At 37.8% G+C, this 27,508-nt stretch overlaps 2 protein-coding genes across 4 annotated transcripts; one reads left to right on the top strand and one right to left on the bottom strand.

The window, feature by feature from the left end:
- Window positions 1-1,582: 1,582 nt before the first annotated feature.
- On the bottom strand, window positions 1,583-12,417 carry Adprm (ADP-ribose/CDP-alcohol diphosphatase, manganese dependent). Of its 3 annotated transcripts, XM_040269449.2 has the most exons (5): window positions 12,298-12,417; window positions 5,666-6,292; window positions 4,322-4,438; window positions 2,108-2,177; window positions 1,731-1,992 (listed from the first exon to the last, which is right to left on the bottom strand). In XM_040269449.2, the coding sequence occupies exons 2-5, from the start codon at window positions 6,264-6,266 to the stop codon at window positions 1,869-1,871; spliced, it is 912 nt and encodes a 303-aa protein (XP_040125383.1). In that variant the 5' UTR covers window positions 6,267-6,292; window positions 12,298-12,417; the 3' UTR covers window positions 1,731-1,868. The 3 variants fall into 3 exon arrangements, with proteins under 3 accessions (XP_005332938.2, XP_040125385.2, XP_040125383.1); XM_005332881.5 differs by lacking the exon at window positions 2,108-2,177 and having other exon boundaries at window positions 1,583-1,992; XM_040269451.2 differs by lacking the exons at window positions 2,108-2,177; window positions 12,298-12,417 and adding an exon at window positions 12,022-12,223 and having other exon boundaries at window positions 1,583-1,992.
- Window positions 12,399-26,564, top strand: Sco1 (synthesis of cytochrome C oxidase 1). Its single transcript, XM_005332880.5, has 6 exons — window positions 12,399-12,737; window positions 13,694-13,784; window positions 15,200-15,397; window positions 16,056-16,148; window positions 20,531-20,646; window positions 25,663-26,564. The coding sequence occupies exons 1-6, from the start codon at window positions 12,453-12,455 to the stop codon at window positions 25,795-25,797; spliced, it is 918 nt and encodes a 305-aa protein (XP_005332937.1). The 5' UTR covers window positions 12,399-12,452; the 3' UTR covers window positions 25,798-26,564.
- Window positions 26,565-27,508: the final 944 nt, after the last annotated feature.

Below are 27,508 nucleotides of genomic sequence, written 5' to 3'. Positions count from 1 at the left end.
TTTTCTCAGCTCAGAAACCCAATAACCCTTCACTGAGTCCAACAAGAGGTAAACTTTTATTCTTGGCTCATCATTCAAGGGTCTTCACAATATAGCCTGGTCTGTCCTCCTTTATTTCTTACCAAACCCCTGAGCACCTATGGGTGAGTCCTCATAGCATTGCTTGCCTCTTCTAAACTCAATCTTTTAATGCCTCTGCTTATATTTTTTCCAACTTTTTCAAACCATTTTTCTTCCTTTTTTCATGATATTTCTAATCCCTTCAAACAAAGTTAGTATTTTTCCTCCACATTCCTAGTCTTTATATGACAACCAGTTTCACATATTCGTATTTATGGATGCCTTTCACTCCCAATAAAGGTCAGTGAATACAAGAGCACATTATAGTCACCTGTGTGGCAAGCTGAATAACAGGCCTCAACAAACATCTAGGTCCAAATTCCTAGAACCTGTTAGCTTGTATTGCAAAGTAATATGTGAAGATACTGGGAGGGGGAGATTACCTGGATTATCCAGATCCAGATGGGCCTTAAAGTATAATCATAAATGTTCTTATGGCAGAGAGATGTGATTACACAAAAGAAGGTGATGTGACAACCAGAAACTGGCTTTGAAGGTAGAGGAAGGGGCCATGAGTCAAGGAATTCAAAGGTGCTGCTTGACTGGAAAAAAAATTCTGCCCAGAGCCTCCTGAGGGGATGTAGCTAGCCAATACCTTGACTTCAGCCTGGTGAAAATTATTTTAGACTTCTGACCTCCAGAACTTCAGAGAACAAATGCATGTGGTAAGCCACCAAGTGTGTAGGAATTTGTAATAGAAGCTGTAGAAAGCAAATACACTTCTACAGTACTACAGTACCTAGGTACTCAATAAGCACACAGTAACAGTTGACTAGTATTTCTTTTGTTTTTGGTCCTCAAACCTTTTCTATACTTGGAACAGTTTTCATTTTCTATCTAGTACGGGTTTCTGCAAGTAAGCCTTGTCACAACTGATTCAAACATTGCCCGTTTGTTCAGAAAGTCCTAAGTAAGGGTGAATCGACTGACCAGCCCGAGTGTGGCCTCACTGAGTACTAGTGGGTGGGACACAGTAGCACTGGCACTTGGCCTTTCTTTGGTTAGAATCATAAAAGGGTCCCAGGACTTCTCTGTATACCCCTCTTGGGGATGGAGATGCCATACCAACTGTAAAATAACAACCAAAGGGGCTTTGTTCACAAAACAGGATTACAAGCCTATAAAGTATAGGTATTCTGAGCTAAAACTGTCCAGAGTTCACTCACACTGCAAGATGAAAGGAAAAGTTATCCTGAGCTTTATTTATTTTTATTATAAATTTTAAGTTCTGTAGTTAACACATGAATATACTCACCTTGTAAAATGAATTTAAAAATATGGTAAGGTCAAATAAAGTCCCTTATCAGTACCAGATGTCCCCACCATCAGCCCCTCCCTGGTTTATTCTGTTTCTGACTTTCGGCACTAGAAATATTATCCAAAAATACACTTCTGAATATTTTATCAACTAACACACTGAAGCCAAGTATACATTTTGTTATGTAAGCAGAATACAGAACAATGGGATTGAGAATTTTTATTTTGTTTTCCTTTTTGTATAGTAGGGACAAATACAAGCAAAGTCACTCTCTTCCTTCAAAGGCAAATAAAACAAGTCAGACTAAAAGTTGAGGGCTTTTTCCTTCTTATAATTCATAATTCGGTCTGGAACTCTGCCTCTCCCTTTCAACACCATTTTGTCAGGATAGACGTGAACTGTGCCAAAGGCTTGGCTGACTGGAGCTGTTTCAATAACTCCTTCTAGGTTGACATGGTGCACACCAAAATGATCCTCACAGTAGCCACCATCATGAGTATGACCAGCAAAGAAACACACCACACACTTGTGAGACCAGATGACTGCCAGAGCATCTCTGTAGTTCCAGGCCAGGCACACATTGTCGGAGGCCTCTGGGTAAATGGGAAGATGGCCTGTTAGTTAAAAAAAAAAAAAAAAAAAAAAAAAAAAAAAAGTTGTGAGCCAATTAAGAAATGTTTTACATTAAAAAAATAATAGTACTTACAAAAAAACAAAGTGTATTGCTACCTCATCCAAATGGACTGAGACCACAGAAGGTCCACATATGTGAAGTAGTAGGCTATCAACACCCGGATCTCTAGAGCATAGAAAGGAGGGTGAAAGTTTGCAAATGAGGTGGGAAAGGCTACTGAACAGGCAAAATCTTGAGATCGCTGAGGCCTATACACAGTATCAAGTTGCACAAACACCAAGGAAGATCAAGGGCACTTATGCCAAGAAAGTCTGCAAAAGCAGCCAGAAATCAGGCAGATGCTGTGCAGGAATTCAATTTTATTGAATTTCTTAAACACGAATGTTATATATACAGAAAGATAGAGTACTAATAAAAGAACAGTTTAGGGACTGACTATGGATTATGTGTCATTTAAATAAACAATGCCACAGAACTGAATCACAAGACTTTGAACACCCCCATGAGTCAGGTGGCCATATCTAATTCACAGATAAAAAAACTGATTAAAGCAGGGAGGATTATATCGGGCCCCACAGGAGATATGTGGAAGTAGAGCCAGGAGAATTTGAATCCCTAATGTCAACACATCTGTAAGTCTAGACCACACAATCACGCCACAGTTTCACTTTGAAGTTCAGATATCATGGCTCATTGATCTCTGCTTCTTCCCAGTAAATCGTTTCTTTGTCCTGCTACTGTTCATTTTTATTCTGAAATTTAAACATGCTTTTGCTTATTATGTACTTATAATACAAGTAAAAGGGGGTGAGGGTAACAGAACCCTAAAGCAGTTAAGAACACATGGGTGCGAGCACATGCCCATCCACACACACAGTAACTGTGTTAAGGTCTAAGAGGCCAAAGAGGCTGTGTAGAAGCCACACTGACTTACCTATCAAATTACACAATTAGTTGCCCCCTTCTCCTAGAAGTACTCAGTTCCCCAGTATCCTGTCAGGAGTATCCAAATGCTTAGTCCTTGAAGTTCTTTATCTATACCTAATGCATTGGTGATCTTTCATTGATTTATATAGCTTTAAAAATCATCTATAATCTTTCAACTCCCACATTTATATGATAGATAGCTTAAGCCTCTGTGCTGAATTTCAGACTCTGAGGTCTAAATTACCCACTCAGTATGTTCACTAATGTATGACATGCATATTATATCTAATAGACATCTCAAACAGTGGTTCCAAACAGGCCCCTGGCCCTCTCCACCCAAACCTCCTTGTCCTGCAGTGTCTCCCATCTCAGCTAATGGCAATTCTGTCCTTCCAAGTGAATGGCCAAAACTCAAAATAACTTCTGAGTAGCCACAATAAATTTAAAAGCACATGAAAACAAAAGGAAATTTCTACTAAACTTAACTAAAGAGAGCCTAAGGTGCTCAGTTATTAAATGTTTACTTAACCAGTTTCTAAATTTAGAGCAATGGTGAAGAAATTTAAGAGACTACAGATGTAGGTGCACTGCCATCAATAAAAAGAAATGGAAAGAATATGAGACAGAGGGGAAAGGGGACTGGGATATTAAAAAAGTCTCAATTCTTTCAGCAGCTATGTGACTTTAGCTATGCAATTTCATCTCTTGGGGCTTCGGTATATCTTTAAAATTAAAGGGTTTGGCAACAAGATCTGTAGGTCTCTTCCAGCTCCCATACTCTTAGCCTAGCAGTGGAAGAACAAAAGAGTAGATGCAAATTAAGTACTGCAGTTTCTGAGACTAATTATTACTGAGCCAAATGGTGGTGTGTCACAGCCATAACCTGTGAGGGAACTTCATCTTTTCCAAATTTTGATGCTTGACAACCAAATGGCAGCACAAACATCCCCGTACCATCTACATGTTTTTAACTACATCTAAAAGATCAACATGTTAAAAATAGAATTGTAATTTCTATTTTATAGAAATTAGGAGCCAGGGCTCCCAAGGCTAAAATATGAAATGGGTCCTGAAATGAATTTCTCATTTAAAAATTAATACGTGAACTGATCCCACTTGGGGAAATTCTGCTTTGAAACCTAAAATGGCAACTCACATACTCTAATATATGGCAATATATTTTTGTTATTTTACAATTCTTTCCTGACTCATTTGCAAATATTAATCTCAGGTTCAGGCTTTATTTTAATTTAAAACATTGACTAAGCACCCATCTTATAGGAAGAGGACATCAGAACACAAATATCATTAGTATACTTTAAACCCTAGCTTTTCAATCTCTAAAATGCTACTGCAACCAGATAAACAATTTAAATACTTACTCACAATCACCACCTTTTCTTGGTTTGTGTCAGAGAACGCAAGAACTTCGTTCAACCAGTTCAGCTGTTCTTGGCTGAATCCTCCATTAAACTGGACAAACTGGGGCTCAGAAAGTCCTAAATAAATTCAGTAAGTTAGACCCCGAAAATGTCATTTCTCCCTCATTTGGGTTTTAAATTTACTTTTTACATTTGCTTTTTTCTGTAGGAATATTTATTAGCAGTAATTGACTTAAAATAGGCAAAGAATTTATTCTTGAGTGCTATAGTAATAGTTCCTGTATCTTACTCCTAGTCTTCACATTCCTCTGCTGGTTTCACTGGCTTTCCAGTACACTAGAAAGAAAACAGAACCTCCTTTCCCCGTCCACTGACCCCACTACACACTCCTATACCTGTTTACTTTCCAAAATCATCTCACACCTCACTGGCCCCTTCCTGGGTTACTCAATACTGCCATTTATTCCATTTAATGCCTTCACATTTGCTTTCCCTCTACTAGCTCCCTACCCTTGTTCTTCCAAGTATAACTCCTTCCTGTCCTATAGATATTAGCTTAAATGTTTCTCTCCTTGGATCATCTAATCTAAAATAGTACTCCTAGTCCTTTTCTATAACACCATACTCTATTTTCTTGGTAGTACTTTGTGGAAATAATCTTATTGGTTTCATTGGTGGCTCTAGTTTAGATCTGAAATGTCTTCTTCCCAAAGATCCATGTGTTAAAGTCTTAGCCACCAGCTCACAGCACTACTGGGAGGTGGTGAAACCTTTAAGAAGTGGGTTCTAGTGGGAGGGAGTTAGATCGGGGGTGGGGTGGGGTGGGGAGTGCCCTTGACAGAAACACTGGGGTACCAGACCTGCTTCTTTCTCTTTGCTTCTTCTTTTTCTTATGCTCCCTGCCATAAAGTGCTGCCTTGCCACAGGCCCCAAAGCAACAAGGCCAAGTAACTATGGGATGAACTCTCTGAAGGCATGGACCAAAATAAACCTTTCCCCCTTATAAGATGATTACATCAGGTACTTTGTAACAATGAAGGAAAACTAATACATGATTGTTTGTCCTGCCCACCTCCTACCCCAATTCCCTTGATTTCATTCATTTAAAAAAGACATCTTGCAAAGTGATCTGCCCAGAATGGGCAATCAAATATCTGTTAAATCAATGAAGCTTCAATCATGTTGTAACCAATCCATGTGACATCAAAGCTTGGGAGAAATCCTGACCCTGAACAACAGCGACAATATACTTTTACCTTAATCATCCATCTTCCTGCTGAATAAAAGGTAGCTGAAGAATTTAAAGACAATGTATTAGATTCTCAGCTCAAAGGAATAATTCACCTTGAGGACTATTCAATTCCGTATTTGGATTGTGCTCCCTCAGTATCTTCATACACTGCTGGTATTTTGGAGAAGACTGATCCACACCTAAGACACTCAAGTCATAAGCATCGAGTAAAATGAACCGGAATTTAGGGAATGGTACAAAGTGGTAAGCATAATAATTCTCTGAGGGTATGGTCTCAGGATGATCTATAATCCGGTCTTCTAGAAACCTTGTGTTAAGTTTAGAGCGTGTTAAATAATCTCTACTGAAGTTGTAGAATTCATGATTTCCCCATGTATGATGAACTGGGACTTTAAGCATTTTGAATGTGTTCATAACAACTTCCAGGGACTCTTCTGATGTTTTATACTGTGCGTTAAAGCCATCGATAATGTCTCCAAGCTGCAGGACACAACAGGGCATGCTGCTTTCTTTATTCCAGTCTTCTATGGCACCCTGTAAGTGAACGAGACTATGTCTATAGTACCTCCGCCGGCTTCCTTGGAAATTATATCCATCTTCTAAGTCGGCATACTGAATATCTGCTATTACTCCAAAGGAGAAGAGTCTTTCTGAATTGTCAGTGAGGGTTCCAGGATTGGCCTTATCAGCCATAACCTCCAAACAGGTTTCTAGATAAACTGAAGAAAGTAAAAAAAGACAACTAAGTTAAAACATCTTAATTTTCTGATTGGACTAAAGAAAATGACAAAATGGACATTAAACTTAGTTAATTCACAAGACAACTTGAAAAAGAAAGCATCTATCAGCTTTAGAACTGACAGTCTTAACTCTAAAATACTAAGCCTCTGAAACGGTTCAGTTTCTTAATACAGACAATTTTATCCTCTGGAAGAGGAATAATTTACAAACAGGCACTATTCCTTAATGAACAGGCATTCTAATTCTAATAAAGTCAAATTTAAATATGGAATAATTTCTAATTTACAATAAATACTGACTCACCTAAAAAAACACACCATACATCCTTCCCCACAAACATCAAATAATTTCATCTGTGAAGGTTGTTTGAAAAGGTATAGATATATTACACTCATTGTAATGTATACATCAGATTCCCATTATGGGTTATTTTGTGTCAGTCTGAGTCTTTCTCTTTGCTGATAGGTTGCTCATCTGAAATAAGTGTCTCATAGTTTACATCTAAAGTAACTGGAGGAGGCAGTAAAGACATGAAAGGAGAGGAATAATTTTAAACAATGACAAAAAAAAATATCCAGCACCAAAACTAACTGACACTGATGGGATTGTCATTTTAAAAAAGACAAAAATCAAAGGCCAAGATCCTCAATTACCAACTACTTTTGTTACAAAGTCTATCGTAATTAACTTGTGGTAGTGTCTGCATTTATTAAAACCTAGCTGTTTCTAAAAATTCATTTGGCTAAAATTACTTTCAGACTCCCAGTCTCCAGTCATCTGCCTGATATATCTATGGAGTTCCTATTTAATTGTCTACAGACATGTAAATCCGTTGTAAAAGCACTCCTAACAGATGGAGGATACAACTCTATAATTGGAATAGGAGTCAGACTTCAGACTTATTTAAACAAAGGAGCATTTTTCAAATCAAAACTGTTGTCACTAATGCTACATTCCTTACTTAATCCATCCAGTTAGGAGCTTCAGCTACTTTCCTTTCTTCCTCAATCTCATTGATTGTAAGTACTCCTAAAACAGGTAAAACTGTACCAGGGAGAGAGAGAGAGAGGGGAGGGGAGGGGAGGGGAGGGGAGGGGAGGGCAGGGGAGGGGAGGGGAGGGGAGGGGAAGAAATCCAGGAGGGGAGGGGAAGAAATCCTGAAAAATGGTCTGGTGTTTTCATGGGTTTTTTTTTTTTTTGTTTTTAATTTGCTCATTTCTTCCAGCAGTCCCCATCTGAAACGGTTCAGTTAGCAAATCAATAAATATGCTGACTCGTCAATAAATATGCTGACTTGTCAATAAGTCTGCATGCTGTGGTGGTATCTTCTTTCTATAAATTAAAGAAAGTCTGACTTTTCAGGTGGACAACAATTACAAGAAATCAAAACTCATCTAAGTTAGCTGAAAATCACATCTTATTAGTTTCAAATATTTGTGATTCCAAGTACAGATTAATAGAAAGATAATTTAGCAAGTATGTCCCATGAACATTATTAACAAAGCTTAAAAGAAAACTGTTTCTGGGAATGTTCTTATCCCCTGCCAAATGAGATTATTTGTTTTTATATTTAAACTCAAAGCCTTTAAGGTGATAATATGTTCATGGATCAGTTAGAGAGGATTTAGTCCTGATTAATTTGATCTTCTCTTCAGTAAACAGCTGTTATTTTTGCCTGACCAGAAGTCATTTCATTTTCTTTGAGTAAGAGCACCCCAATTTTCCTTGGATAGATAGGTATCTACCCAATTCCCTACTCTTAGCATTTGCCATTTGACCTTTACTCCCTGACTGGGAAAGGGAATGGCAGACAGATAGATAAACCAGGTCTGGCCTATAAAAGCCCAGTTTCCTCCGGACCAGTTTAGGAGTAAGCACATAACACAAGCTTGCTCAATATGCATCAGCCCAGGGACATATTAGCAAATACTACAACTTGAACTTAAGGAGAAAAGTTAACTGAGAAATAATTCAATATGAAGGAAGCAAATCTGAATGATACAAAGTATATTCCTGAAACCAGCAGTTAAACACCTGCATCTACCTGTCTCTATTAGAATTATCCTTGGCCATTTAGTTATATGAGCCAATAAATTCCCCCAAGTTAAAAGCCAAATCAAATTATTTTTTTGCCATTAATACCAAAAACATCTTTCATTGGATCCACAGTTTCAATTTACGGAACTTGAAGGACACCCCAAGATTTGGCAACCTTTTAAAGAAAGTTAAAGGAAGGTGGCAAAACTTATCAAGGGGCACACACTGCATACTGAAAGTCTGTTCTGGGGTAGAAGAGACCAAAATGTTAAATGCAGCTTTTAAAAATAAGGTCAAAAGTAGGGAGACAACATACTTCTATTAAAGAAAATATTCTGGAAAACAGAAACTTAAATTTGCAATGGGGCCTGCTAAGTGCAAGAGGGAGGACAAAGCCACATCCAGAGACAGAGAGAAAAGCTCAGAAGTAAAAAGAACCAGAGGGCAAAAAATGACTTCTCTGGCTTTTTTTTTTTTTTTTTTTTTTTTTTAATGGTTCAGGAAGATGCCCAGGGAACTCAGGAAGACTGGTTCAGTAAACATCTCACCAGAGGGAATAGGTTTTTCTGATCATCAATCCTGTAAAAATTTAGCCAGCTTTGAGAAAGACAGAGGAGAGCTTTCTGTCTTAAATCTCCGTCTTCCTGTGGGTGCAATGGGGCATGCCAGTGTTTCCAGCTACTCAGGAGACTGAGGTAGGAGGATTGCAATTTCAAGGCCAGCCTCAGCAACTTAGGGAGACCCTGTCTCAAAAAATTAAAAAAGGGTTGAGGATGTAGCCCAGTAGCCCAGTGGTAGGGCAGTTGGCCTCCAGCACTCAAAAAAAAAAAAACCTTCCTCTTTAGGAACTGGAGTGGTGAGAAGAGATAGGGATACAGATAGCTTTTACAAGAGAAGGCAGAGTAGGATAAAAGGAAGAAAACATACATACGTAGATTTAACTAGACTATGTTAATTAGAAATTTCTCAGTTTCACCCAGCTCTGGTCAGGCTAGGGGGTGCAGCCCTTCAGTCTCTACTCAGTATAAGGAAATCTATGAAGTTTTTCAAGAGCTTCTGAAGAGACAATACAATGTGTAAGAATTGGACCTAAGAATTAGGAATGTATTTTGCTTTTGAAGAGAAAGGAGAATGGCAAGTTTTTAGTGAACTTTATTCTTAAAGTTTTGTCTGCACCACATATCATCTGCTAAATTATTTAAGCTTTAGTTTTTAAAACAGGTATAATCATGAGCTGCTGAAAGCTTCAGAACTTAAAACCGTCCCTCATAAGGTTGTAGTGAGATGCAGCTAAGTTATAATGCACAGCAACTACTCTGCAAACAAGAAAATGATTTTTAAATTTTATATCTAAGAGTATATCTGTTTACTGAGTCTCAAGTTAATTAAAACTAGAATAAAACAGAATAACAACAGTATTTTCTAAAAAAAAAAAAGGCTACCAGTTTTGGTACAATATACAGGCAGTATTTTGTGAAGAACCTAAGTGATTTTTAAAAATAAGTAAGATACATCCAAGGATTCTTAACTGCAGAAAATTTACTACAATACCAATAAAACTTCTAAAACACCTAAGAGTAGGAAGGATGAAGTTCCTTGTAATAAGCCCCAAAGCTTCTAAGAGGAACTTGTGAAAGAAAACAGTCCTGAACTGAAAAGTATGTTTTATACCATTGTCAAAGGAAAGAAAAGGGTTGGAGGTTCCAGCATCACTAAGATCCTGTTAAAGAACCACATATGTCTCAAGAAGGGGGCCAGTTGGCAAAGATTTTATATGCAGAAACTTTGAAAACACCAGAGAGGGAGGGGATCTTGAAACCTATGTTATATGCTACCATAACAGGAAAGTTGAGGCAGAAATGTTCCTGGCTAGGCAAACATGGGGCAGTAGTTTGCACCTAAGATGAAGCCAACATATTACAGTGCCAGGAACTTCACAAAATGTTTAGGCTTAGCTACCCTAGTCAAACTAGCCTTAAAGTTTTATCAAGAACAAAATTTAATAAGCCCTGACACTACTACTAGAACAAATATAAATGGTATTTATTCATGCCCTTCTTTCTCAAAGAAAGTATATAAATAGGAAAAAAAACAAAGCAAAAACTTCATTTGGTGATCTCAGTGGTTTACAGTAGTGATACAAGTGATAGACTAACACTAGATAACACTTTGTATACCTTTTAGCAAGGGTCCATCAGACTCAAAGGTGTTATTAGCATTTGTCCAAAGTAGATCTAAAATACCTGCTTTAAACTGATTTAGATGCTGCAATTTCATCTAAAAGTATAAACTTAATGTGAAGAACTTGTAAAACTGCTCTGATAAATAGAATCACTTTGGTAAATAAAATTTAATATACCAGCTAAAAAACATCAAATTCAATAAAATATATGTTTGCTCATTAACTCACAATGGAGCATTTGAAGAAATGAACAATAATTCTGCCTTAATAAGAAAGCTGCTTTTGTGCCCTTTTTCGATTACATGAAAAAACTTCTCCCTGGGCAAACAAATACATAGAAATAAGAGGAGGAAAATCTTACCACAGGCAACTAAGATAGAAAAATCAGTTTTGACAAACAATGATCTGAAATGCTAAGGAAACATTTAGCAACGCTTCTAATTTTGAGCATAAATTTCAGAAATTTCCAGCTGAACTTTAGGAAGAAAAAAACAAATCCTACTGAACTACAACTTACTGGGTTGGGGAGCAGCACCCCTGGCAAGGTGGGTCAAATCACAGGGAAAACAAAATTCTTTGCAAAAATCAGTGGAACAATAGCTGCTTCTGCTCTGAGTAAGTCCTCTTGAACCAGAGCTCCCAAATGCCAAGGAAATAAAGACTGACATATATTCAGGCTAGCTAAATATATATTCATATTACCAGTGATGTTACAAAATGTATATTTCCTGCCTTTTGTCTCTCTTTGCCTCCTTTTCTCTTACAAAAGCTTTCTGCACCCCTGAGTCCTTGAAGTTGGAGATTTGGGACAGAAAGGTCTCCTCTGTCTTACTCAAAGTCAGCTTTGAATAAACCTAATTTCCTCTCAACTGGTCCCTGGAATTTCTATGGGGCACCATGAGGGTAAAGCCTTTCTCTCACTATTACACCTTGAAGAAAATATCACACAAGAGTGGGAATCATGTAAATAAGGAGATAGAAGGTTTTGGGTTTGGATCTTTCCCCCCCCCTTGCATTTTTGGAAATGCCCCACACAGAAGTGGTGGGGTGGGGATGAAGATTGCAGCTACTGAGACTTAACAAAAGCAAATGAAATCAATGTTCTCTGCAACAACAAAAATAAATAAATAAACTTATATAGACCTTAGTCTCATTAATATGTGCCTGTATCCAAGTAACAGAAAAGGTCTCAGATGACGAAGCCATCAGCAACTTTTTTAATCAAAAAACTGAAGGGGGCAGGGAGCAGTGACAGTATTTTAAGAGACTGGAGCCCCTGTCGACTGAATTAAGGAGGGTTAACGCAGTATATACTCGGTACAGCACTGTGCTTTATAATCAGTTTGCGATGTAATGGATCCTTAGAAATGCTGGGCATTTTGGTTACACTTAACTCGCTTTTACCACCCTAACCGCACATATTTAAAAAAATTGTTTATAATATATTTTAAATCAAAGGATTATTTCAAGCGCAACAGGTCCACTTACACTTTGCAAGTGTGAAAGAATCAACTACCCCGTAGTTTCCCCTGGCTGGCGTCCAAACTGGGCTGGACCAGGGCGAGATGGATAACCAACAAAGTGGAGGGAAAGGGGATGCCCAGCCCTGCCAGACTGCGGCCGGCGTTTTCTTTCATCTGAGCAGGACTCAGTACCGCCCCGGCCTGGTCTAGCTGGGACCTTTGAGAGCGTCCCCTCTCCACCGCCCCGCTGTCCCCGCCCCCTCGGCCCGCTCCAGGGCCCGCTTTCCAAGGAACCACCTACCGCGCGCCGGCTCCTCAGCAAAGGCTTTAAGACTACCAGCTAGGGCACCACCACCGAGCAGAGCGGAAAGAGCGGCTTCTTGCGACTTCCGGAGGAAGCGGAAGCGGCACCGGAAGTGGTGGGGCGGGTCAAAGGAGGTGCGGTACCGAAAGCTCATGGCGGCGCTGATGTTAGGGTTCGGCCGGGTTATTCGGTACCCAGGTGGCCAACTTTGGCGTCTCCTTCCTAGCGGAATCGAGCGTTGGGTGCTGGCGGAGAGGACTGCGAGAGTCTTGTTGACGCAGTGCTGCGCGCGGCATGAGGCGCTGCGGCTGGCCTCCAAGCTCCCCGGCAGTTACCTGAGAAGCCGGCCCTTAAGTACGGCGGTGCCGCCACCCCCGGGGTCCTCAGGTCCCGAGTCGAAGGGCAGCAGAGACCCCACGCGCCCCTCCAAACCTGGGGTGAGTGTACGCCTGGAGCCCTTCCGGCTCCTGTCACCGCTGTCTGCAGCCGTTCCATTTGGTCAAACCCTCAGAAACTACTCGGTCTGGCCTGAAAGTGTCCTCAGCTTGGCGGTTTTACCTGCCTAATGGAATGTCATCCCGTTTCCCCTGGTTTATCAGTAGCCAGTGTTTACGAGAACTTGAAAACCAACACCTTCTCTGCGGGGTTAGGTACTTGGGCTTGGACTTAACACATAGATTCCAGTTTTTTCTTAAGGTTCTCAAACCACTATAATTGAAGAGCCAGAGCACGTCTATAATTTCTGTCTGTTGAGTCCTCCTAATGAAATTGAAACAAAGGTGATTTTAGATGTGTGCAAACACCTATTTCTTGGGTCCCTCCCCCCCACCCCCCAGTTCTAGTTCTTACCCCAAAAGAATTGAGAGCTACTACCCTCTAGTGACGGGTGAGAGAACTGGGTTTTCGGAGCTGTGGAAAGGGTTAATGAGCTCCGCCTAGGTGGCAAATATCTTATTTTGTAACTTGAAAGAGCCTGGAAGTAATTCGATGCAGTTTGCAAAATTTCACTTATTTTATGTGCATTTTCAGTTTTCAGCACAGGCTGGTAATTGTTTTTTAAAATCAACAGTTGGAGCAAAATTCACGTATACTAATAGTCATGGTACTTGACCCTCTTTGGGTTGATTTTCCACATGAACAGAAAATGACTTGGGGGGGAGCTTTCCCCTGGAATGAGTACCTTTGTAATTGACTGTATTCAGAACTCAGCTATAATTGCCTTCGCAGAAACTTTCAGTATTTTATCATCCCATTGTAACCTGAAACATTCTGCATATTTAACAAGATCATGATCTGAGTATATGCATATTAAAAACTCCTGAAATTAATTTCAGCATGGTTAAATGTTTGTGACTTACTAGAATTTTTATTTTTTAAATATTTGCCCCAGTAGCCTGTTTCTTGGAAGTCTTTAGCATTCACATTTGCTATTGGAGGAGCTTTATTGGCTGGAATGAAGTACTTCAAGAAAGAAAAGACAGAGAGTAAGTAGATATCATCAGGTCATGTCTGAATAAAATCCTAACTCTGGACTAGCATTTTTTTCATTGTTGTTTTGAAATAATTTTAGATTCACAGAAGAGTTGCAAAGATGAATGGAAAGTTCCCAGTGTACTTTCACTGAGTTTCTTATATAACCATGGCACATTTATCAAAACCAAACAATTGAAAGTTAGAACAATTAACCACTACAGAATATTTTAATATCACATGTTTAGTCAATGTCTTTTATTTTTCCAAATCAATTCACAATCCCACTTTCCAACAATATTTTTTTTCCCAACAATATTAAAAGACTTATTGCGAATAGATTTGAATGTGTACTGTATGAAGTCCAGAGAATACAAAGATGACTAAAGTACTATCCAGTCTTTTAGGTGCACATGACAGGGAAACAGTCACAGAAAGAAAGGGTTTCACTAGGTTAGATTCTGGCAAACCAGAAGGAAACTCCAGGTGCTGTTAGGGCCCAAAGGAAGGCGCAACTTTGGGGTGAGAGAAGGTTGCCTGAGAGTAGATCCTACAAACAAGTGAGTAGCACCAGAGGCTGACCATGGTTGAGGGAGAGCCAGGCATTGTTGTGTATTAGCATCCTTAAATGTTTAGGGAGGAAAAAAAAGAATTTTATATTTTAGTGAATATTTCAGGATTTTAAGATTTGGATTGGAAATGTTAATTAAATCTTTAAAATATTGCTTAAATCTGATTCAGTTCTTAACTTTAGAGCCTGTTTTAGTGGCCATTATACAAAGAGTAATGTTTAAATCTGAGAATGAGAATTCATAGACTGTAGAATCTTGGTTCTGTAGAATTTTAGTATAGAATATAAGTTTGTATTGATATTGATAAAGATGACTGTTTTGCATTATGATCAGTATTTTATCGATATGGAAAGCAAGGAAAATAAGTGACAAATTTAGATATGCAAGCTTTTGATTTTGGTTTGTAATTTCATTTTACAATAGTGTTTGTTGTACTTAGAAAATTTACTACGAGGTAACCTTAAGTGTTTCTAAATTATTTGATGGTATTTGTTGACATGATGCCTTATCATCTCCAAATACTTTCACTATTTCCTTCAAACAAGAAAATTCTCCAGTGTAATCACAGTATAACCTTAAGAACCAGAAAAATAACATCCATATGTTACTGGCTGAATTGTTCCAGAAGAGGATGAAATAGTTTTGCTACTTTCTAATAGTGCTTATTACATATCAAGGCATTTAATTTGGTTTTATTGTTTTGTGTTTATTTTTCTGAAAAGATTTTTAACTTATTGAAAACAAACAATTTGTTCACATTTTGTGCTTCCCCCATGATCTATTAATATAGTGCTAACCATGTATCAAGTATATTTGGTTAGAATGACTTTTAGGTGTTATGTATGTATCTTTTTAAGAGCTGGAGAAGGAAAGGCAACGAAGCATTGGAAAGCCTTTGCTTGGGGGACCATTTTCCCTCACAACTCATGAAGGAGAACCCAAAACTGACAAGGATTACCTGGGCCAGTGGGTACTGATTTATTTTGGTTTCACTCATTGCCCTGATATCTGTCCAGAAGAACTAGAAAAAATGATTCATGTCGTGGATGAAATAGGTAAGAAAGCCATTGCTAACTCTACACCATTTATGATTACTGTTTTTTTCATTTCCTGCATTATGTTGGGTGGGGCAGTATGAATATTTAGTTTGTAAGAACATAAAATCTCAGCATTCAGCTTGTTTCTTGCTTTGATTCTGTAACCTTCCTGTCTACCAAAAGAAACTTGTTTTGATAGTAAATGTTAGATCACTTAAAATTGTCACTGTGGCCTGACGACGTCCCTGAACTCTGTTTTTGTATAGTGCCTTCTCCCCTGTGATGATTAGATTTGGAAATCTGAAATGATCTGTAGTTAGTAGTATTTTTATTAATACCATTTAGAAGGAAGGATGCTTCCTCCTTCAAATGAAGAGCTTTGGGATATTTAATCCTTATTAATATTTATTTTGCTCTTGAGATATGGTAGGGGAAAAAACTGTAAACACTGGATCAGATTAGAAAGTAAGATGGCCACATGATGGGATCCAGAGTAACAGTGTTTCCATAACAGCACATGTATTTGATAGGATATTTTACCTGGTTCCACACAACAGACAATAAATATACGGACCTACTCCCTTCCCTGTCCTCTCCACTCCAGTGTTAGATGTCCCTTTGTTTCCTTAACAGTTTGCTGTAACACTTGTGAATACTAATTGGAACTTTCTTCCAGATAGTATTCCATCTCTGCCAAATTTAACTCCACTTTTCATCACCATTGACCCAGAGAGAGATACAAAAGAAGCCATTGCAAATTATGTGAAAGGTATGTTTGTTTATAATAATTTATATCTACTTAGTTCTTACAGTTTTTGAAATACCAACTCATTTAAAGTTTACAGTGCCTCTTAAAATAGGACAGACAGCATTATCACCAATTTTACAGGCAAATAAAAAGGTGAAACTCAGTGGTTACCTGGCTAGTTAAGAAATGAGAAGCAGGTTTCTCAATTCCTGGTACAGCACTCTTTGTATTTTATCAAGAGGAAGCATTTGGCTTGACCTTCATATATGAACTAAAAAGAGCCTTGAATTGAGAGCAAGGACAAATTTCCTCTAGTTCTAGTTTACCTCATTTCCTTTCTTGTAAAATTAGGAGAAATGTGTATTCTGGGAATGTGTACATTGGAAAATTAAAGATGAGTTGTTAAATTTGTATTTTGAACTCATAACACATGTTCAGTTGTTAGTGTGAGCAAGTTGTTTAATTTCTCTGGGTTCAAGTTTCTTCAGTATAGGAACTCAAAAATTAGGAATGTACAGTTTAGTTATTGTGCATTTGATTTAATTCCTAGTGAAAACAACCTAGTATGCACATTCTCTAAAACTCCAAGTTATGTAAACATTTTTTTTTGTGAAGTACCTGCTATTTATCTTATTACTTTTAACAGATTTATTGAGGTATAATTGACATACAGTTGTGTGCATATTTAAAATGTATAGTTGGTTACCTACTGGTGAGTAGAGTCCACTGGTGAGTAGAGTCCTCATCAATTTCTTCTTTACTGGTTTACTGGTTCTTGACTCATCAATTTACCTTTTTTTTTTTTTTTGGTGATGGTTCTGGGAATTGAACCCAAGACCTTATGAATGCTAGGCAAGCACTCTACCAACTGAGCTACATGTTCAGCCCTTGTCTCATGAATTCAAAGAATGAAACCCACTGAAGAGGAAGAGTGAGTGTAAAAGAGTAGGATTTGTTTGAGTGGGAAGCAAAGATACAGCTCTGGCAAGGCAAGAAGGAACTGGATAGGGGTTGCCACTTGAGTGTGCTAGTCTAGGGGTTTTTGTAGCACTTGGATCATCATTGTTGGTCCAAATTAATGCTAATCAGGGTTTGGAAAGTATTAATGCTATTGATTGGTCCTGTGATCCCTATTTGGGTTTGCCCCACTTTCATTTTCCTTCTGATCTGTGAGGTTGGTAGATCATGATCCTGGGCTCCAGACTGAGGCTGTATGTGGAGCGGGTGTCTGCACCAGGCCGTAATCAGACTGCGTCGGTATGACAGGCCGTAGTGCCCTGGCTTGCCACAGCCCATGCTTACAACCTACTGTATAGCCTACCTCAGCTACCTCTGCTTTTCATGGAGTTTAGTGAGTTGGCTATGCTACTAGGTGGCTGGGGAGCATGTCACTTTCACCATAATCAAACAATGAACATCTCCATGACCCACAAAAGTTTCCTTTTCCTTTGTTAATCCTCCCATCTCCGTGCAATCACAAAACTGCTTTCTATTATTACAGTTACATAATAGTTGCCTTTGTTAGTGGCTTTTGTAAATGTAATTATAGGGGCTGGGTTGTGGCTTAGGGAACAGCACTTGCCTAGCATGTGTGAGGCACCAGGTTTGATTCTCAGTACCACATATAAATAAATAAAATAAAGGTCCATTTTTAAAAAATGTAATTATACAATATGTACCCTCTTTGAATGCCTTCCTTCAGCATTGTTATTTTGAGATTCCCCTATGTTATGACATGTATCATAATCCACTCCTTTTTATTATTTAAATAGACACTGATGTACAGTTTTTTTTCCAGTTTTACTTATGATAAGTAATAACTTTTATGTATAAGTCTTTGCATGGACACATGCTTTCATCTGTCTTGAGTAAACAACTAGGTATAGAATGACCAGATCAGATGGAGTATATTTTACTTTTTAAGAAACTAGGGGCTAGGTTGTGGCTCAGTAGCTCAGTAGCAGAGCACTTGCCTCACACATGAAGCACTAGGTTCAATCCTTAGCACTACATGAAAAACAAACAAAAATAAAGATATCATGTCCACCTATAGCTAAAAAATTTTTTAAAATTTGTGAAAAAAGAAACTAACAAACTTTTCCAATTTGATTGTATACTTTTACATTTCTGCCAGCAGCAAATGAGAGTTCCAACTTCTTCATATTTACACCACCCTTTGTATGGCAATGTTTTTAATTGTAGCTACTCTAATGGTAGTATCTTATTGTGCTTTTAATATCATTTCTGTAGTGACTATTAGCATTTTTTAATTTCTTATTTGCTACCTGTGAAGTGTCCGTTCACATCTTTTGTCTATTTTATTGTTTTTGCATGTGTGTATGTATGATTGTATATATGAGTATATTAGTTTTACTCTGGATACAAGTCCTTTATCAAGTATTTGATTTGCTAATATTTTTTCCCAGTTCTATGGCTTGTCATTTCAATCTCTTAACAGTGTCTTTTGAAAAACAGTTTTATTTCTGATTAAGTCCAAGGGTATCAGTTTATTCTTTTATATGTAGATTCTTTTGTTTGGTGTATAAGAAGTCTTTGCCTAACTCAAATTGACAGATGTTTATGTTTTTTTCTTAATGTTCATGGTTTTTGTTGGGCACAGTGGTGCATGCCTATAATCCCAACTACTTGGGAGGCTGAGGCAGGAGGATTGTAAGCTAAAAGACATCCTGGGCAACTACCCTGCCTAAAAATAAAAAGGTCAGGGAATGTGACTCAGTGATATATTCCACCCAGGCTCAATCCCAGTACCCCCTGCCAAAAGGGAGAAAAGACTAGAAAAAAAAATTACAGATTTTTGTTATTGTTTTTATACATTTAAGCCAAATTTATGTAACTTGTTAGATTTTCAGAAATTTAGCCAATAGCATAGTTTTGTCCAAAAGCAATTAAAACCAGCTATTTATAAAGTAACTCATGGGGTAGTACACAATCTCTAATTTAAATGTGTTTTTTAGCAGTTATTCTTATCACATATTACTAAAGCATAATATTCTCAGATGAATAGATTCCTGAGTTGCTGTAACTAACTGAAATACCAACTTTGTGGTAATTTTCTTCCACAACACATACACACATTTATTGCTAGTTACATTTGGAAATGAAAGAGATTAAAATTTTTTAAGTTAGTGTTTTTGAAAATTTACAGTTTCAGAGGTTCAACTTTTAAAAAGTTTGGATATGCAGCTAACTAGGCTTTGTTCACCTTTCTCATTATTTACTCAAAGAGGAAAAAAGAAAAATAAGCCAACTTGCTTTTTCAGTACCCGAGTCATTCCTCAATTTAGAATGGATTAGTCCAAGGAACAAACATGGGCTTGTGTACTACTGGACCAAATGTTCGATTGGTATTTCAGTAGTCCGATGAATCCATTAACTCATTTACATACATTTCAAAAACTTTAACAGCATGTACATGCTATGGTTTACCCTGATCCCTGAGTTTACTATAATTAGTCCTTGAAATGATGGATATCAATTGTTCAGCTCTTTATCAGAAATTAAGAGTAGCACCTAATATCCATTTTAAGATATTGGAAAATAAGATGCAGATTTTTTTTTTCAGAGAGAGAGAGAATTTTTTAAATATTTATTTTTCAGTTTTTGGTGGACACAACATCTTTATTTTATTTTTTTATGCAGTGCTGAGGATCAAACCCAGAGCCCCGCACATTCCAGGGGAGCGTGTTACTGCTTGAGCCATATACCCAGCCCCAGATGCAGATATTTTAATATGATCTTAAATGTATTTTTCTCATATAAGCAATTAAAAACTAGTACTTAATTCATGGGAATATTTTTAAATTTCATTGTATTTCAACTATATATTTTATAAAAGCACATTAATTTAAAGTGTCATTTAAATTTTGGAATGTATTCCCTCTGGATCTTTCCTAATCAGTCATAAAAAGATTTGAATTTCGGGCTGGGGATGTGGCTCAAGTGGTAGCGCGCTCGTCTGGCATGCGTGCGGCCCGGGTTCGATCCTCAGCACCACATACCAACAAAGATGTTGTGTCCGCCGAGAACTAAAAAATAAATATTAAAAAAAAAAAAAAGATTTGAATTTCTATATGTAGTTCAGAGGAGAATTTCATTTGTTCTGTGTGAATTTTGAAAATGGACTGGGGGCGTGGCTTAGTGGTAGAGCACTTGCTTGGCATAGTTAAGGCACTGGGTTTGATCCCCAGCACCACAGCAAAACAACCAAACACAACAACCAAATAAAACTTTGAGCATATGAATCATGAAAAAGTGTTTGGGGATTCACAGGGGGAAAAGTAGCAATGGCACTGTTTTATAACTGATGTTATTTTATTTTTTTGAGGTAGCAATGTTTATTTTGTTTGCTTCTCATTTTTTACTGTCTTTCTTTTTTTATTTAGAATTTTCTCCCAAACTTGTTGGTTTGACTGGCACAAAAGAAGAGATTGATCAAGTGGCCAGAGCATATAGAGTATATTATAGTCCTGGCCCCAAAGATGAAGATGAAGACTACATAGTAAGTCAGTGTTCTGCTTTTAACCCACAGGCTAGCTCCTAGATCTTGAATATTTATAAAGCATTAAATGACTGACTGGCTTCCAAGATGAAAGAAAGCTTGAGATTATGGCAAATTCCTTGGGATATTTAAAAGAATAGAATTATTTATATATGTGTGTGTGTTACTGGAAATTGAACCCACAGATGCTCTGCCACTGAACTTCTTCCGCAGTTCATTCTATTCATTGTTTTGGAAGTTACCCAGGCTGGCCTTGAACTTGCAATCCTCCCTCTTCAGCCTCCTGAGTAGCTGGGATCACAAGTGTACACCACTGCACCCAGCAAGAAGCATATGTTTTAAAAATGACTTTAGTTTATATTTGGTGTTTTTATAATTTAATTGTATATCCTTTCTAGTGGCACATAAATCTATGAGGCAATATAAAATCAGATACCTTGGTACTATGTTACAAATGAAGAGGAGCCATTTTGTGGAGGCAAGGCTTACTTTAGTTTTAGTTTAAAAAACATTATATTGGTTTTCTTTGTGTCCTTAATGAAGAGGAGTAAGAAATAAGCTTCTTTATAGAAGCAGTTGTAAGTCATGAGGAATTGCATTTTGGGTTAGGTGAATGTTCTGAAAAGCAGGAGAAAAAAATGAAAGCTGACGAAAGGTGGATTTTCTGTGAAGTTTATTTGCATATCAACTATGTGCCTTGCACAGTTTGATTTAATGTATGTTTTTTAATGAGGAACAGAAATTCTAGTAAGTTCTTCATATAAAGCTCTTGCATTAAAGAGCTGCCTTCATGTGCACCAGCACTCATGGTGCTGCAGCATCAATGGACATAGCACTGCCCCCACTCCTACCCACTGTTTTCTTCTCTGTACAGTTTTTCCTATCACATTTGCATTGACACTATATTGATGTATTATCACAGATTTTTTTTCAATTGTTATACTCTGGTTTTTCTGTATTAGTTGAGCAAAGTGATTAATCATAAGAGCCTTTCCAGCTACAAAGCTGATTTGGGGTGTGTGGAGGGGCAACACCCTGAATCATTGATCCTCCCGCTCTCCGTGGTGTATCCTTAGAGCCACGGGAAGAAGGGATATCTCATTGCAGTACTTTGTCTCTACTGCCCACTGTGATTTCTGCATCGTCTGAACCTGGAACACACTGTGCGCCCCTATAGTTTGTAGCCTAAACTAAAAGCAGGCTTTTGACCCTTCTGTCTTAATCAAGCCCACAGAGTTATTGTGTGCACCTTCTAGGTCTGGTTCTTCATAGTGTTAGGGAAACTTGGGTTCATGGGAGAAGAGGACAAGAGAAAATCAAACATTTTTTCTTAAGCCCTGAGTTTAAGGGAAGTGGACAGACCTTCCTGTGGTTTCCTCTTAAGCACTGATGACATAAAAAGAAAGAAGAGCAAAGGGGTCCTGGGGCCAAGATAGGAAGTCATGGGCAAAGGGACTTTTTACACTTCTGTGCTTTTTCTATACAGAGTTATTTTAACTGGTTTTGAGTTTAACTAATATGACAGTGGGAGCAGAGGAGCCTTACACGAACTTTTTTATAAGTATGTACAACCTAAGCTAGGTAATTCTCCTTAGGCTTGTCTTACAGTTCTAATTATGTCAACAAAAATTTTACAAATGAAACTTGATAGCTTGTGAAATTTAAATTTATAATATCCAGTTAAAATATCAAGAGATCTCTTGCTAAAACCAAAATGCTGCTTACCACAGAAGTGGGGTTTGGGTCAAACTGCTATCAGATATCCAACTGTACTCTAGCTACCCCTCTACGATTTTCTTTGATTGTGTAGTTGCCTTCATTGATTGGTCTTGATGCAGTGAGGATACATCATTTTCATGTTTATAGCTAGTAGTATTTAGCTAGGTGCCAGCAAGATCAGAAAACAAAGCAAACACAGTTTTGGATCCTGAAATTTGTATTCATAATGCAGCTAATCCAGAATGAGGATATTAATTTTTTAATATTAAAAATTAAAATGTAAATATATGTCTTATGGAGACTTCTTTGAGCCTTTAGAATGTTTCTTTGATTCTATTTTGAGATATGCTTGGTCTACTGAGGTAGAATTTGATCTTTTGATAAGCATCAGAGTTCATTGCTATACTTTTGCTAAATCAACCAATAGGGGGAGACACTCTCCAGCTTCTAAGGTTTTTCATTAGTATAACTTATATCCCCTGAAGTTACAGATTTTCACACACAAGATGGTATGGGAGACAAGAAGGATCTAGAGGCCTGCACCAGGCAAGGTGGTGTACACCTATAGTCCTAGCTACTCAGGAGGCTGAGAACAGATCGCCAGCCTAGGCAACTTATTGAAACCCTTTCGCAAAATAAAAATTTTTAAAGGGCTGGGAGTACAACTCAGTGGTAGAGTGCCCCTGGGTTCCATCTCTAGAAGCACCAAAAAAAAAAAAAAGAAAGGACCTATGAGGAGTAAAGATCAACCTGAGGTGGAATTGAGATTTTCCTAATGTCAGACAACAGTAATAAAAGGTAAGGTTCTGGATTTTGAATGGACTCTTTAGACTGAGAGTGTATGTAAATTGGGCATGGCAAACACTTGGGATTCCTTTAAGCTAAGTCTCTATTGTATATTAAAGTTTTGCTTTATTTTATGAGCATTAGTTGGAAAATACTTTTGGGTGAAAAAAAGAACACAAATTGCTTTCAAACCTAGGAAAAATTCAATTTCATAATAAAAGAAATGAGTTTTTTTTTTAAATGTAATGCCATTTTTTAACCTATTACTTCAGCACTGGTCAGAAAGTTTGAAAATGTATTGTCAATATATTGTTAAAATTGGAAATACACTGTTGGAATGTATTTGGAACAACAGGCACTTCCATGCATTATTGATAGGAATTAAAACTGATACACTCATCAAGGGGGCATTTTGGCAGTATATATCAATATCTAAAGTCAAATGCTTTCTTTAGCTCAGAGATTCTACTTTGGGGAATTTATCATATGCACTGTAGCATTGTTTATAAAGAGAAAGGACTGAAAACCAAGCAACCATTATTTTAAAAGCTATTATATACGTATTGATATAGAACAATGATCTGAATATTGTTAAGTGAGAAGAAAGAATGGTATGTTACTGATGTATAAAAATGAATATGGGGCAGAAAATTTCTCTGAAAGAATGCAGTGGTTCCTTCTGAGAACTGAGGGATCCAGAACAGTAAGAAGACTTTAAAGTATATAAATTTATTGAATTTTTATGTGCATGCATTTACCTTTTGAAAAAAAGTGTGCGTGTGTGTGTGTGTGTGTGTGTGTGTGTGTGTGTGTGTGTACACAAGTTGGCATTAAAAGAGATTAGTTGCTGTTGCCCAGTAGAATTAGAGATTAGCAGCATGATGATTAAAAAAAATATTGTGGACTTTAGAATCAGGAGGATGCTTGAGTTTCAGGTAAGGATTGGCATTCTCTAACTTACCCTCCCCAGCATGTGCACCATTTGTACAGGAAAATGCCCATCTCAGGAGTGGAAACAACATGTTAAAGAATGTGTCAGTTACAGCTAGTTTCATTCTTCTACTAGGAACTACTAGAACTTTTAACAGATGTCAATTTTGCCCTGCCCACAACTCAGATGAAATATTGAGAAGTGACCACTGACAAGTGTGACAGATACGAATCGAAGAATGTATTGGAAAGTAGTTTATATTGAGAACACTCAGAGAATAAGTCCAGCATAACTGCAATTATGGTTTTTAAGAGTGAGAGAATATAGGAAAAATAATAGAAAAAGGAAGACATGGGATAAAGCAACAGAGTAAGGTTTGACTAGAGAACTGGAGACTTAATTCTAATTTCTCTGTCAAATATGTAGAGAAATGTTAAGCCCCTGTCTTGGTCCTGCAGTAAATTCTTCCATAGCACATGAAGTCACCAGCTGTTTGAGCTCTCCTGCATGCATTCTTTCCTTATGGGGTAGGCAAGTGGCTCTTTCCATTTGCTATGTCTTTATGAATGTGTATATAAAAAAATAATAATCTCACAGACATATAATGTGTTTGGGGGTATATTTGGGGAGTGCTCCAGTTGGTATGTATGAGCATATTCCTGTCTTCCTGTCTCGCCAAATAGCAATCAAGCCTGCGATAAATCCCAAGGACTTATAGTGCCAAATCTGTTCTTTAAAATTGGATTTTGTGGAAACAGCTAGCTAAAAAGATTGATGACTAATCTGAACTTAAGTTAGAGGGACACTTTAAGAACTTAATGAGAAAAATAGATGCTAGATTTTAGCAGACTCCTTGGGGATATAGTATTTATAGCTCCTGAGGCACTTCCAGGTGATTTGCTTCAGATGGTGTTCATGATATATAAAAATGTGGTAGGGGAGAGAAACATGCCTTCCTGTTTCTATTTGAATTACTAATATCAGGACTAAATATTGTATTAGGACATATAGATTAAATAATTAGACAAGGGAATAGTTTTCTGAGTTCTCATAAAATATGGTAAGCAGAATTTGGGCAGTAATGAGTTCTATCTAGAACATAAAGGAATACACCCAAGAACTTGCAAGGAAAGTAATTTTTTACCAAGACTTAATTTCACGGGACATCTCTATTACCCTGGTTTAGGGGTTAGCTGAGATACTTTACTCAAAAATGTAAGGTATTTCCAAAGTATAATTGCTCTTCCACAAGCACTTATGATCTTATGAAGCCTGCAACAGCCATTTTTACCAGGTGGGTTCTTTCTTAGAGATTAGGTATATGGGGGTGTTAAGAATTTAATCAAAAGAACTCTGGGTGCTAGCTGACGTTACAGGCAATAGCTGGTAAAGATTTTTGGAACACAGAGTTTAGACAATCCATTGCTATGAATTTACTATATATAAGAGTCCATTCCATAAAAATAGATGCATTGCAATGGTTATTAGTTCTCTTATTCTGATAATGTTTATTCAGTAAAATAAGTGGTCTATTTTGTTGATCTTTTTGTCATCTCTCTCCCTCTACCTTTCCTCTGCAGGTGGATCATACGATAATAATGTACTTGATTGGACCAGATGGTGGGTTTCTAGATTATTTTGGACAGAATAAGAAGAATGCAGAGATAGCTGGCTCAATTGCTGCACACATGAGGGCACACATGAAAAAGAGGTAGCCAGAGCAGCATCGTGGATATTGTTCTCTTGCCAAAGAGGACGGAAGCTTTGTCTCCCATAGGAGCCAGTGTACATAATATGCAGCCTACACGAGAACATCTATGTGCTATATGAGATGTTCCCCTTGGATTCAGCCAAGATTCTTGGAACTGTGAGGATCACAACCCAAAGTTCCCCATGTAGCCACCATGCGTCCAGAGGACCAAGTTAAAATGAAGGCAGTGGAGAGCAGAGCTCCCAGAAAGACATCTCAAGGAGAGGCACCGGCATGCCCTTGAACAGGGCCCTTGGAGCAATATTGCCACTTCCCCTGTGTGTTGGACCCTTCCTTGCTCACACAGATTGTGGGACTGAGTTTTACAGAAAGAAGTGTAATTCCATAGTGCTCTTGCTGGCTTTGCCTTGAACTCCTGATGGCTGGTAACAGTTGTGTTCAGCACTCACCATTCAGGGCTAAATTTTATACTTGAAAGCAAAAGCTTAGTCTTCCTTGTTAACGAACATCACGGTCAGTCTTGCCTTCACTTCTCTGGCAGCAGATGCTGATTTGACTAATGAAGACGAATAATCTGTCATTTGGACTAAACTGTTAGTTCATTTCCTCTAGGGGTCTTTTTTATGATTTTTTTTTAAGCTAAATGATTTGCCAGGTTTTCAATGATATACCAAATGAAAATCAGAGGACATAGATACTAGGTGTGACGCAGACTATGTGCGTGTTCCACATTGCACTGAGTATAAAATAAAGATATATTTAGCTTTCCAACTTGAACAAGCATGACTTTTCTTCTGGGTAGAGCTTGGGTGTGTAATGGCAGCACACATCTTTCAGGGCAGAGACCCATAAACTCGGGTGGGTGGGTGGGTGCATGTTGAAACTCAGGGTTCCAGGGCTGGAGCTTCATTCTGAACAGACATCCCTGCTGAACAAGATGCTGGTGATCTGGCAACCACACCTGCAGTAAGAGTTTAATAGAGAAATAATGATAAGCCTTCCTTTGGTTGGATGTCTGTTGGCCATTTAAGAAAATGATCCTTGAGTGAAGAAATGAATTTAGGCTTTTGTTCCTAATTTTGACTTCCCTGGTCCCGGGTTGGACCATTACCATTTTCTATTTGAAGCTTCTGCTGTAGGCCAAGTTCTCTGAATGTTTTCATTCAATCCTAAGCTACAACAAGTATAATGCCTAGTTGAAAAACATTCTTTTTACACATCAATTGTGTTTTACGTACACATGAGGTAGGCCTATCTTTTGGCTTTTAAATTCTTAATACTAAATGTTAAACAATAGAAATATTTTTATCAAAGTGAAAGAAAATTTAAAAAAAAAACTATAGTTAAAACTGAAGCATGTTCTCTAAGATTCCTATGTCATAGTCAAACCACTGAACTTCCAAATGTGATTGAATTTGGAGATAGTAATTAAAGAGGTGATTAAAATGAGACCATTATGGTAGGTCCTCCCTTAGCCAATATTACTGATTTCCTTAATAAGAGCTAGGGATACATGCACAGCAAGACCCTTTGATGGTCAGAGAGAGAGGTCTCCAGAAGAAACCAACCTGCCAACACCTTGTTCTTAAAATACCAAGCTCCAGAGTGGTGAGAAGATACGAGTTTAAACTACTGGCACTTTGTTAGGGCAGGCCTAGGAAACCAGTGCAGTAGCCCATTCCTTAAACAGCTACAAGATGTTCACTTACCTCATC

This window comes from Ictidomys tridecemlineatus, chromosome 3, assembly GCF_052094955.1.
Source record: "Ictidomys tridecemlineatus isolate mIctTri1 chromosome 3, mIctTri1.hap1, whole genome shotgun sequence".
Taxonomy (NCBI): domain Eukaryota; kingdom Metazoa; phylum Chordata; class Mammalia; order Rodentia; family Sciuridae; genus Ictidomys; species Ictidomys tridecemlineatus.
This window is presented reverse-complemented; position numbering and strand designations above follow the sequence as displayed.